General features: G+C 35.9%; 1 protein-coding gene across 13 annotated transcripts in view; it reads right to left on the reverse strand.

Moving 5' to 3' along the window:
• UTRN (utrophin) overlaps window positions 1-13648 on the reverse strand; it is a 536298-nt gene that overhangs the window by 272748 nt on the left and 249902 nt on the right. For 11 of the 13 annotated variants that reach the window (XM_032274352.1, XM_032274350.1, XM_032274353.1 and 8 more), the window contains one exon: window positions 9630-9819. In XM_032274352.1, the coding sequence (XP_032130243.1) occupies window positions 9630-9819 (190 nt within the window). Of the gene's footprint in view, window positions 1-3291; window positions 6905-9629; window positions 9820-13648 lie in introns of those variants that run through there. The other 2 variants (XM_032274358.1, XM_032274357.1) reach the window with 2 other exon arrangements.

A 13648-nucleotide genomic window follows, 5' to 3' on the forward strand; every position in this document is an offset into this window, starting at 1 on the left:
CAAGCAAATAGAAGTTTACATCACTTAAATCAACATTTTCTAAAATGCCTAAGTCATGAAGAACTCAATTTACAGCACTATTTTAAAATTTTTCTCATTTTTCTATAATGTTCATATCCTAATCTACTTTACAGGAGACTGTCTTTTATCATACCTTCAATTGTTAAATATTTTACAGAAATTGGCACTAAGAAAAAAAAAAAGGAGGACTCATAAAAATCTTTTCTGTCGTAACATCAACGCAACAACCCATTTCTAATCCAAAATTTAATGACATAAAACACCCCAAAGTAATCACATAACAATAAAAACAAATTAAATTCAATATTATTTTTCAAATCATTTACATCAGCTTTGTTTCTACTGTGCTCTACTAAAAGAAAAATTATAGGCATGAAAATTTTAAAGATACTAAGCAAACAAAACCATATCTGAGAAAATTAGCATTCAGTGTAGGGTGATTTTAGGTCATCAGGGCAATTTCAATGCTGCTAATTATACCTCCAAGTAAGCAGCACTTAGGTTTTTGCTTCCTGCTCAAATTTTATTGGATGTATAACCAACAAGAAATATTTTTAAAGGCAAAAAATACACATGAATGTGTAAATAGATTGTGGGAGGAGAGTATATTTTAATTCTGAGAGCTGTGACTTGCCTTTTTTCATTCCTCCGTTCTCTTTAAAACATACAAGAAAACCCACAAAATGAGAATATTCTACACAAATATCTACTCATGTAACACGCATACACTATTTCTGACAAACAAGAGAAGTATGAAAATAAGCAGAAAAGATGAACTGCACAGAGGGAAAAGTCTAATAAAAGACTAAACAAATAATACATAAAAAGAATGATCCTAAAGAGGAATTTTAAAGGAGGTAAAAATATTCAGACACTGAATTTCAAAATGCCAATATGAATTTTAAATAGTCAAGTTTCCCTCAGATTATGCCACATGCTTTTCTCATTCATTTCGGTCTCTAAATGTATTTACAATGGACTGTTTCTATATTTTCATAGAGAAACACAAACTTAATGCATTTTTTTTCTAAGAAGCTAAATTTAGAGAATGTGGGGGGAATAAGGAGAAAGTCATGACAACATTTACAATTTAATGGGAAGAGAATTTACAGTGTATTAAAGCAAATGAATGTCAAACTTATTTAAACTTTTAGGTATGACACATGGACTATTGATAATTAAAATATAATTAAATATTTTTGGTTGGCATAGCTACCTCTATCAATATTTGAGATGGCAACTGTTAATATTTAAGTCTACAACTAAATTTTTATTTATATCATTAAATTAACACAACACAGTAACTAAGATCCGTTTTTAAAATATAACCAACAAATAAAATTTATCTGTTACTGGCTTTTTTTTTCACAGTAATTGTGCCGCATCCCAATCTGGATTTCCAGTTCCTTAGGCAAAATCTCATATGTCACTGCCTTATACTGACACCTGCTGGAAAGTACTGGAGTTGTACATTTATCATTGCGTTGTCCAGGCAGTTGTTAATTTTGCATATATGAAAGAATACGTGGAAGATAATATTTCAACAGCAAATAACATAATTTTAATTTTCTAAATGAAAAAATTAACATTTATTCTAAACATTTAAATTTTCAAGGTATCTTTAGGAAATCATATATCAAGAAGTCTTCCCCAAAAGCACTTCTGATGGTAATTTATCCAATGACTTCAATGACTTAAACCTGTGCCTCTTTGCAGTAGAATTAGGAGTCTAATTAGCAACTTTCTCCAATACTTGACTTCTGCTGTTTCATACTTTGCACTAACTTAATACCTTGGTCACCTAAATTTTGAAAAATATTTGGTTTCATGACAGTACACACACAAATGGATCAGGAATATGACCCTGCTCTTAAAAAAAAAAAAAAAAAAAAAAAGAATGCTTTATATGTTCATACCAGTAGTTAAAAAAAATTAAATAACATGAATTAGTAAATGAGCTTTCTTATCTATTATCAAAATTGCCTTTGCATGAAAAACATAAATGTTTTAGCAGAATAAACTTATCCTTTGAAGTGGAGCAAAACACAACACATTGAAATAATTAGGTTTACAAATTGTCGTAACTGAATTAATTAAGTTCCATTAAGTTTTAATTAACTTCTTATGCAAATAAAACTCTTGTATTTCTGAAAAAAATACCCCACTAGCTGAATCTGTCTCCCAAAACTTCCAGAAAAAAAGAAAAGTTTCCAGACAGCAATATATCTAATTGGCCAAATTGTAAGAAATTACAGTGTAATATAATAAAGTTAATGGAATGCTGCTTCCCACCTCAACCTGCTGCCATATAAGCATCATTTAGATGCCTGGACATGCCACATTGTATATCATCAGAAAAATAATATTTTCGGAGAGGCAGTTGTTTTGATCACAAATGAGTTGGGGCAGCTAATAGAGCAACAAGATACATTCTTTAGAATGGTACTAAAAATATGATAGGGAGGAGGAATATGGTACTGCGGTAGTGTAAAAATTGCTATTATAATTCTCTCTTTTTAGATCACAACACTCTAATTTTGACAAAAGTAATGACCTAGTATGAACATAGTTTGAATAAAACAAAACTATGATTAAAAATATATATATAACAGCTAACTCGGCTGATTCAGTGGTTTCTGTTCAGGATGACGTAGTATTAGAAATTTGCAGCTGTCAAACAAGTTACCTCCTGAAAGTCTACTTAATTCACCTATCCAAATGAAATTAAGTTCTTCAAGTGTAACTACAATATATGGAGATTCAAGAATATAGGGGATGTTTTATGATGAAATTAAGTCTCATCATTTTTTAAAATGTGTTTTAATTTTTTTAATTGAAAAAGCAATTAGCTATGAAAAGATGAAACATTTTTTTAAAAATCTACTGAAAGATTAGCACTCTTCTTTTAATTTCCCTAAAATTTACTTAAGATTGATGTGCCATTCAATATTAAGATACTGCAAAGAACCACAGAGGTAACAGGTCTTAATGCATGTAGTAGTTTTGCTATCATATTTTCTCCAAACAGTTCACTAGCCCATTTCAGAAGACAAGACTGTGTCAACTGAAAAATAAACTATGTACTAAAACTAAAACCTGTTTTAGATTCTTAAACAAAATATAATTACGCAATTCACTTTAACAGCTTTTACAATCAGTTACTGAGAAAGGGAATCTTTCCTTGATAAGAACCTGAAAGATTAGTTTTTAGAGCCTGAGAAACAGTAGAACTGTCAGACACCCGAGATCCTTATTTTCAATCGCTGTTACCTTACAGAGCTTCTGATACCGAGGAGAAGAAACTGCCATCCTTTGTAAACGATGCAACAAAACCACAACTTTCTGCAGAGACGTTCTCACCACAGCCATCATTTTAAGTTTACCACACTTCTGGAGACACCTCAGAATTTGCATTATAAATGAAGAGCAACGATCATTTCCTCCCGGTCACTGGACAATGATTTGTCAGTTCTCTGAGCATGCTCGTTTCCAGGAAAGCATTTGAAAGATACAGGGGCTTAGGTTCTAGGAAAAAGGAGGCTTGTATTCCTTCAACTTCTCAATCGCAAAAACACAGACAAACGCCACACAGAAAGCCCCCCCAGCAGATGCTCACAGCCAGCACTTGCTCAGCCCGGCATGGCCAGAAACGAAGGAAGTTGTTGAGCAGCCAAGCGCTGCCGGCTGCCGGAGAGGAGTGCACTCAGTAGCCAAAGAGGATATTAAGTGAAACATTAAAGCTGCAGCTAGAAAGCGGACATCCCCTGGGAACAGAGATTCAACATATCACCGCGGCCACCACCACGGTGCATGCTGTGTAGCTGGTTTCTATTAAGAGACAGCGGAGCGTTCACCCTCTCTAAAGAGGGATACGTTCACTACCCAATAAAGGCAGCTCTAGCTGTGTTCTGTGAATTAGTGAACAGAGACCCTGTTATAAATCTTGAGAAGAGCAGAAGGGTACACCTGATTCTAATGACAGCAGCTATTAAGTGCTAAAAAATCACCCCCAGACAGGTGTCAGCCCAAGACCACCTAAAAGAAACCAACAACAACACAGCAAAACAAAAAATACTTGCAGGGGTTATATGACTAAGATACCCTAAAAGCAGAGCCATCCAGTGGATTCTCATATTCCTGCCTAGAAGGAAAGCTATGAGCAATGGAATGGGTTAGGATTTGTCTAATTAAACAGGGAAGTTAATAAAAAATTAAGTCTGTAATTGACTACTGAACATTTCCCTTTAGACAGCATCTTCATGATCTCATTTTATTTGCCATAAAGCTGTTTTAATTTTATGAATAGGAAATATGAGGCCATAATTATATCATATAAAAACCCAGTACAGAATTTTGGGGTTTTATGTATATATATTATACACACTTGAGACACATTCTCTAATGCAACCTGAATATTGATACAAATATCAACTGGGGTAAAGTACTACCAAGAGATGTGCAAAATAACCCCGGATGCTTAAATGACTGGGTCAAAGAGCACAGTCAGAAATAGAACCCAGATGTTGCTCATTATCAGCGTCTTTCTCAAATTGGTGACCGGGCTACTGCTGCAATTTCACCTCTCTCTAATGTTGTCATGATTCTTTAAAAGAAATGCAGTATTTTCAAGTATTTGTTTTTCCTGCTTTACTTCACTTGCCTTTCTTAGTCCTTCGTGTAACAATGATTTAAAGTCCTATATTGGGCCTTACAGAACGGTGTTTATCAAGCAGTCTTTTGTGGACTTCATTGGGTCTTAGAGAACTGTATTTATCAGCAGTGTTTTGTGGACTTCTGCCTGTATCTGTTTTCCCTGCAGGTCCATGCTGAGAATCTACACTGCCTCCCTCTGGTGAGGCTAACAATGTTACCATATCTGTGTAAAGCCAAAAGCAGAGAACACAGTCAAAGTATAGAATATAAAATGTTAAGGTATTTGGCAAACAGATAGAAATAGATTAGTGATTGTTCAGGGGGAGGGGAACGGGGTTGAAGAATGGAAAATTGATACTAAAGAGGAAGGGGTTTCTTTTTGAGGTAACGAAAATGTTCTAACTTGACTGTGGTGATGGTTGTACAATTGTGAATATACTAGAAACAAATTATAAAATTTAAATAAATGAACTGTACAGTATGTGAATTATATGCCAAGAAAGTTGTTAACTATGAAGCTGTAATTCATGTCCTAGAATAAGCAGATGAAGCCCCCCATGAGATAGGCATTCACCCCTCAAGCACAGAGCTAAGTATGGAGCTGAGCACAGGAGAAAATATAAAACAATCTGCAATCAAAGTCTGCACCTATGAAACAAGAGGATGAAAATTAGGCTAAAAGCGAACATAGGAGATAAAAGTATAATAATTCTAACATATAAATTGTTAGAGAGCAAAGCCAACCACCCATGACAACACCACTCCAGAAAGGCAGCAGGAACGCAGGGTTTCACCCAGGAAAGAATCAGAGCATCGCAATTAATTGGTAATGCCAAATGTAAAGCTAAAATTTTTAAATATAATGAAAAGAATAAAAATATTTTAGAAGATAAACACGCACATTAAGAATAAATGCAGTTGAACTAATAAACTAGTCGGAAGTCAATAATGGGCTTTCACACAAAAGCAAAAAAATAAAGTGTCTGCATCTTTGGCCAAATTCTCTCATCTGAATACAGATTCACAGTGACAGCTGCAGACCAGGCATCTCCTCCTGGGTGTTACTCCAATGCTTCATTTCAACACAGTGAAAATGGAGAAAATTTGCCAACCCCACACATTTCCCACTGACTTGCCACCCTGTCCTGACATTCTCTTCTGTGTTCCCAGTCTCAGGCTCTAATACCACTTGGCAATGTGCCTTTCCCCTTCCTTAGCCTGTATATACTACTGAGTCATTAGGTCTACACCCCCTGCCATTGTCTCCTTTCTGGCCATTATCACCTCTAGCCTGGATGGCTACATGAATATCCTAACAGGCCCCTCTGCTGTCACTTTTCCCCGGTTCAAATCCATTCCTCACACCATCAGCTAAATTCCTATACAGCAAAAATCCCATTGCATCACTCTTGTTACTATCCTTTCTGACTCCTCTTCATTGCCACTTGGTTAAAACATAAATACTTGCGTGGCATTTCAGACCCTCTTTGAGCCAGACTACTCAGTTCTCAAGGAGCTTGTCTCTCCTGCAAGTCTCCAAAGAATCAGCTTTTCTCTTGCCAAAAGGCCCCTGCTGGGAAATAAAAGCTAACAGCCTTGCAGCAGGGCAATGAAACATAGATACATAAATCCAAATGATCATCCTTCCTTAACAGAATCCATGTATCATAGCATCCTACCAAAAGTTAACCATCTTCCATATGCTTTAGAACTATCCTCAAAATTCACCCAAGATTTCCCTTAAACTGAACACACAATAAACTGCTTTATCTTCACGAAATATTCCCATGGCTTTGGATCTGGTTGTCACAAGACATGAAGGAGGTATAAACAGTGTATGTGTCAGCCAAGCAGTTCTACATACACATCCTGTGCAGGCAGCACTGATACACTGATACACCCAGGTCCTTATCCATCTTCTTTAGCACACAAAGACTGTGCACCACCACCTCACACATCACCACCACTTTCCTTTTATGATTTGCCATGCTTTTGTACAGTGATTTTCTCCAACAAACATCTCTCCATTTCTAAACCAGTTTCTATATTAAATGTCTGTTCACTCATACAAAAGGAGAATCATTAGTATACAACACCATTAAAAAACTGAAATTCTCTAGCCTCAGAAAAACTCAGTAAAAGGTACTAAGTCTCTAAGAATCGTATATCTATGAGGTGCTGAAAATCATAGAATATTTTTTTAAATAGAATGGAGAAAACACTGTAAAATTAACAGCACTGAATAACGAAGCAAAGGAATGAAAAATCATGCAAATTACCGTGATAGGAAACATTCTACACAAAAATGTACATATTTATCTTTAAACAAAGGAATTTTAGTAGACTCTTAGTAAAGGTCTTCTTTATTACTTTCTACCAGCCAAAAGAAACTATTTTTACAACACTAAAGCAATAATATGTTTTATAAAGCATTATAATGTATTTTAATATTTTTATCAGCAACCTTTCTTTCTTGATGCTGTTTGCCATAAGTAATCCTGTGCTTAGTTATTTTTATTTTGAAATATTTTAAACATTTCTATTTACATTTGTCTTCCACTGTTTGAATATTCATTAAATATTGAGAAGAGTCTTAGATATGGTAAGAATATGTTCTAAGATAAAATCTGTCAGAAGACATCATTAAACTCTGGACCAGGCCTGCCTATGTTTTGCTAGTGCTCATTACCAGGGTTCATTTCAAGCCTCCTTTACTTATTGCATATAAACTGTTACCTACTCAAGTGCACAGCCTACATAGCTATTGAAATTAACACCATTGCATAAATTATCTTGAGCATTTGTAGGTCAGGCTTTCTGTTGTTTAAATCATAAAAATAAATAATCTAGCATCAACCCACAGTTAGAGTCCTCTATGACCTCCTACAACACAGATGATGGCTGAGTATTTTATCAATTAACATTCATAGTGACCTCATGAGGCTCCAAAGGGTGAGATGAGGAACAGATTTAATTTTGATACTTGCCTGGTCACACACATTACCAAGTCACAAATGTATTATGCAATGAATAACAAACAAGCAGCAATATATGTAAACAGAAATTTTCATTAAATGAATCTTAAGAATGCAACAGTAAAACACCAAGAGTTTTCATGTACAGCAACAATTTATAAATAAGCTCATTCCAAAAAGATCTGTTTTTCAAATTGTGTAACTTTTCAGTGAAAATATAATTTCAAACTTAAAGACAAATTGTAAGAATCAGAGTAGTTCAAAGAAAGACTGTATCCTTCATCCAGATCCACACATTTGTTGACATTTTACAAAAAAGGTCTTTTTGATGTTTTAAGAGAAAAAAGTTCCTAAGAACAGATTTTAGAATGGTACTGATCCTCAATTTCATAATGGTCAGTCAAGGTCCAAGGACAGCAGTCTGTATTTACTTAGGATTTGCACACAGAGCACGGCGTAGGCAACAATATAGATAATATCATCTCACCCTTGAAGAACCATGAGATCAAGTGGGACAGATGGAGACATGCATCAAAAGACAATGGAGGCTGGGCGCGGTGGCTCATGCCTGTAATCTCAGCACTTTAGGAGGCTGAGGCAGGTGGATCACTCGAGGTCAAGAATTCAAGACCGGCCTGGCCAACGTGGTGAAACCTCAACTCTACTAAAAATACAAAAACCAGCTGGGCGTGCTGGAGCACACCTGTAATCCCAGCTACTCAGGCATGAGATAGGTTGAGGGATGAGAATCGCTTAAATCCAGGAGGCTGAGCTGGTAGCAAGCCGAGATCATGCCACTACACTCCAGGCTGTGTGACAGAGCAAGACTCTGTCTCAAAAATAACAACAACAACGAAAGACAATCGAGCACATGTTCACAAGTTTGTCAGAAATAATACTTGTCAAACTGATGTGAGCACGGCATGGTATAAAGAAGTAATAAGATGTAATACTACAGTTAACAAGACTTCCCTTTTGAAAAGGTTTTTGTTTTGTTTTTTAGGGAGGGGACAGAGTCTCGCTCTATCACCCAGGCTGGAGTGTAGTAGTAAGATCTTGGCTCACTGCAACCTCCACCTACTGGGTTCAAGTGATTCTCATGCCTTAGCCTCCTGAATAGCTGGGACTACAGGTGTACACCACCACGCCCAGTTAATTTTTGTATTTTTAGTAGACACAGGGTTTCGCCGTGTTGGCCAGGTTGGTCTCCAATTCCCGACCTCAGGTGATCTACCTATGCTGGCCTCCCAAAGCGCTGGGATTATAGAGGTGAGCCACCACACTCGGCCTGAATCAGATTTTGAACTAAGTTCTAAGTGAGAAGGCCTATATGGTTCGCAACAATAGGTTAGTCTATGCAGAGAAACTGGAAGGTTCAAGGGCACTGAAGCAGAACTACCTGGAGGCAGAAAAAGATTCCAATGTGTTTCATAAGAGTCCTCATAAGTTTTTAAAATAAAAAGTTTTATATTAGCACATTTTGTGTAGAAGAAATTTTTGAACCTTAGACTACATATACAATCACAGTTATCAAGGTAATGACATAAAAGTAATACCATCAAGCCTGATATTCTTAGTTATAAACTAAGCTATACAGCTTTGCAGCTTTTATATTAAGTATGTATAACAAATGGGGAAAGAAACAACTTCACATTAAGGGAAAATGCCCTTATAATTTAGGATTCAATAAAGTCAACTATAAAAGGGCTTAAAATGACAGAAAGTAGAATCACTGTGAGCCTCTAACTCTAAATAAACAACTATTACTTCCATAAAACAAGGTGGGTTTTTTCCCTCTAATATTAAGTAAAAATACCTGATAGAGCTTATTTCCAGAAACCAATCATTCACAAGAGAGCACGGATTTCGTAAGAAAATAAGGTGACGACCTCATCTTTCAATGGTAATACGTGTGCATGCAGATGGATCAAAAGAGCACAGGACAAACACAAGTACTGGTGTAGTTTCCCATGCACTTACCTGCATCTGCTGTTTGAGCTCCCTGGCCAAGACACCGTCCTGAAGGGCATTCTCCCGATGAGAGGCATCAGCAAGCACATTCACTGTGGTCTCTGCTTCTTGGATCCACTTTAGGAAGTTCTCCAGATCTCTGCGGGAGGCCTGCACCATCTTCCACTCAGCCTCCAAGGCATTCTGTCTGTCAGCAACACTGAAAGTAACAATATGACAGCACAGCTCCATTACAGTGTGACATTCCACATCATCTACCCTCTAAATAAAAATCTAACAGGTAGCCCCAAAGGACCTTTTTTTTTTTTTTTGTCTTTCCAAAAAAAAAAAAAAACTTTACTCAAATCCAATGGAAAAATGATAGAAACTATACACAACATAAAAATAGCCACATTTACAAAGCAGCAACCTTGATAAATGAGTGACCATGGACACAGCACAGAGCTTACCAGTCCCAGATCCACTCTCTGTGTTAGGGGCTGGTTCAGACCTTTTATTCAAGTCACCATAGGTAACTGGGAGATGTATTTGTATGTGTCTTGAATAATCTTTAGTGGAGGGGTCAGGTGAATTGTGAAAACAGTGAAAAGGGGAGAGCCAGAAACATTTTAAAATCAGATCCATATCATAAAATAATTATAACTACATTTTACATCTCATTATTGAAAATTAAATTATTCCGCCATATATTGTAAGTCAATACAAAAGGCAATTGTATTCGTTCAGTCACTAAATCCTACCACTCTTTTAAGGATTAAATATTCACACAGTCAGTGACTAAATGAATTCTAGGAAGAAATAAAATCTGAAGAAATATTTAAGATAAAATAAAAATAACTGAAACAGCTGACTTTATATATTTTAAACAATTCATATAAATACAAATTGTTTTATTTAGTAATATTTAGAACACATTGGACAAATGAGCTTCTATAAACTCTTCATTAAATCTATATCAAAATTAGAACACAGAGCTATCTTGCAGTTATATGAGTTAAGAGATACACACACCTGTAAATTCAACATTTAAAACTTTATATACTTCATAGCTCTCTAATAAGAAAACAACTCAATTTTAAAAATTAGTATCAACAATTTCACTCCTAGGTTATTTCAATCCAAGAGAACTGGAAACATATTTCCACACAAAAACTTGTACACAATTCTTTACAGCAGCATTATCTATAATGGCCAAGTAGTAGAATCAACTTAAATTGAGAGAGAAATCAATGCACAAAATACACTATAACTATACATAGAATATTATTCACCCATAAAAGGGGATGAAGTACTGACACATGCACGACATGGATGAACCTTGAAAACATTACGCTAAGTGAAAGAAGGTAGACACAAAAGGTCACATGGGGTGAAATTTCCATTTACAAAAAATTTCCAAAATGGGTAAATTCATACAGAGAAAGCAGATGACGTGTTGGCTAGAACTGCATGGCGGAGGACAATGGAGGTTGACTTACTCATGGTATGGGGGTTCTTTGGAGGATGACAAATTTTCTGAAATTAAGAGTAGTGATGAATGCCAAACATGGTGAATATACTAAAAATCACTGAGTTGCACACTTTAAAAGTGTGAATTTCTTAATACAGCAGTGAATTTTATAATTCCCTTATCTGTAGGAGATACATTTCAAGATCCCCAGTGAATGCCTGAAACCACAAATAGTACAGAACTATATACCATGTTATATATACCATGTTTTTTCCCATACGTACATACCTATTTTTACATTATAAATTAGGCACAGTAAGACATTGATGATAATAACTAATAATAAAATAGAACAATCATAACAACATGCTGTGTAAAACTTCTGTCAATGTGATGTTCCTCTCCCTCAAGATTTGTTTGTATATACCACAGGTAACTGAAACCACAGCAAGCAAAACCACGGATAAGAGGGACTACTATATACAAATTGTATCTGAGTAAAAACCAGTGTATCTAATAGACTTTATTTACATGTATTACCTACTGTCCATCTACTCATGCATCCATCTATCTGTCCTTCTATTTGTATATATACTTAGAGAAAGAAATGTCTGGAATATTAACTTAATATTCTAACAGTTATTTCTGGGTGCTGGGACTTAAGTTGGTTTACTTTCCTATTTGTACTTTGTGGCATTTTTTGATTTTATAACAATGCAGTATCTTTTATTAACATATCTTTTTTTTAAATGGGCAAAAGATTTAAACCTATTACCGTAGATGTTTAGATGGCAAGCAAATGAAAACATGCTCAGCACATTCATCATTAGAGAAATGTAAATTCAAACCACAATGAGACATTGCTTCATGTTAAAATGGCTTTAAGAAAATGACTATACCAACAGTTGGTGGGAATGTGGAGCAACTGCAATTCTCATACATTGCAGGTAAAACTACAGCCATTTTGAAAAACAGCTGGCAGTTTGTTATAAAGTTAACCACGCATTTGTGATACAACTCAGCAATCTTACCCCTAGGCATTTATCCATGAGAAACAAAAAAACACACGTCTAGATTGGGCACAGTGGATCATGCCTATAGTCCTAGCACTTTGGGAGGCCAAGGCAGGCAGATTAATCGAGGGCAGGAGTTCGAGACCAGCCTGGACAACATAGTAAAACCCCTTCTTCACTAAAAATACAAAAATTTGCTGGGTGTGGAGGAGCACGCCTGTAATCTCAGCTATTTAGGGGGCTGAGGCAATGAGAATTGCTTGAACTCAGAAGTCAGAGGTTGCAGTGAGCCAAGATTGTGCCACTGCACTCCAGCCTGGGTGACAGAGTGAGACTCTTGTCAAAAAACAAACAAACAAACAAACAACAACAAAAAAAAACGTGTCTAAATAAAATCTATATGCCAGTGTCTATAGTAGCCTTATTGGTAATGGCCAAAAACTAAAAACAATCCAAATATCAACTGGTATTACATACAGATAGACAAAGTTTGCTACAGTGATGCAATGGAATACTACTCAAAAAAAATAAGCAAACCACTGATACATGCAACAACATGCATGGATTCTCACATGCATTCTGCTAAGTCAAAGAAGCCAGACACAAAAGACTACATACTAAGATTCTGTTTATATGACTTTCTGGAATGTCACCACTTCATCCTACTATTTACTTCTTAACCTGCAGAAAGAATTTAAATTGCCTCACCTGGAATTTAATTTCCTCCATAATTGATCCCAGTTTACTCTCCCAACTTTATCCCCTACTTTGCTTCAATGGTCTGTTTAGGTAATAGTGGTGTGCTCCTTTACCTCTAGAATATTCATAATATTGTGTCCACATGAAAATGTTATATCCATATAAAAATGACCTGATGAACCTCTCCATTTATTACAATCCTACCACTCCTTTAAGGGTTAAGGACTACCTTTTCCGGAACATTCCATCCCAGTTAGGTTTCCTTGTTATGAGTTCATAAAAGATCAAGAATCTTCTTCGAACAACAATTAATCACATGGATCCTGGAAAAAGGCTTTGAATGATGAACTTGTTTCACTTTCAAATTGTATTCTAACTACATTATATAGTTTTCTTATCTTTCCACCCATTCTATCAACTCTCCTTCAGCAGAATTTGTTATATTTCCATATCCTGAGTCCTATTTATATTATTGTAAGTATTTACAGAATGATAATCTTTCCACATTATGGCTTTATTTTATTTTATTTTATTTTATTTTATTTTTGAGGTAGAGTCTTGCTCTGTCACCCGGGCTAGAGTGCAGTGGCATGAGCTTGGCTCACTGCAACTTCTACCTCCTGAGTTCAAGTGATTCTCCTGCCTCAGCCTCCCGAGTGGCTGGGATTATCAGCACATGCCACCATACCTGGCTAATTTTTGTACTTTTTTTAGTAGTGATGAGATTTCACCATGTTGACCAGGCTGGTCTCAAACTCCTAACCTCAAGTGATTGGCCCGACTTGGCCTCCCAAAGCACTGGAACTACAGGCATGCGCACATAAAAAACTGGGCAAAGGATGTGAACAGACACTTCTCAAAAGAAG

Source organism: Sapajus apella, unplaced genomic scaffold (genome assembly GCF_009761245.1).
Source record: "Sapajus apella isolate SASKATOON/1434 unplaced genomic scaffold, GSC_monkey_1.0 scaffold6, whole genome shotgun sequence".
In the NCBI taxonomy this organism is placed as follows: Eukaryota; Metazoa; Chordata; class Mammalia; order Primates; family Cebidae; genus Sapajus; species Sapajus apella.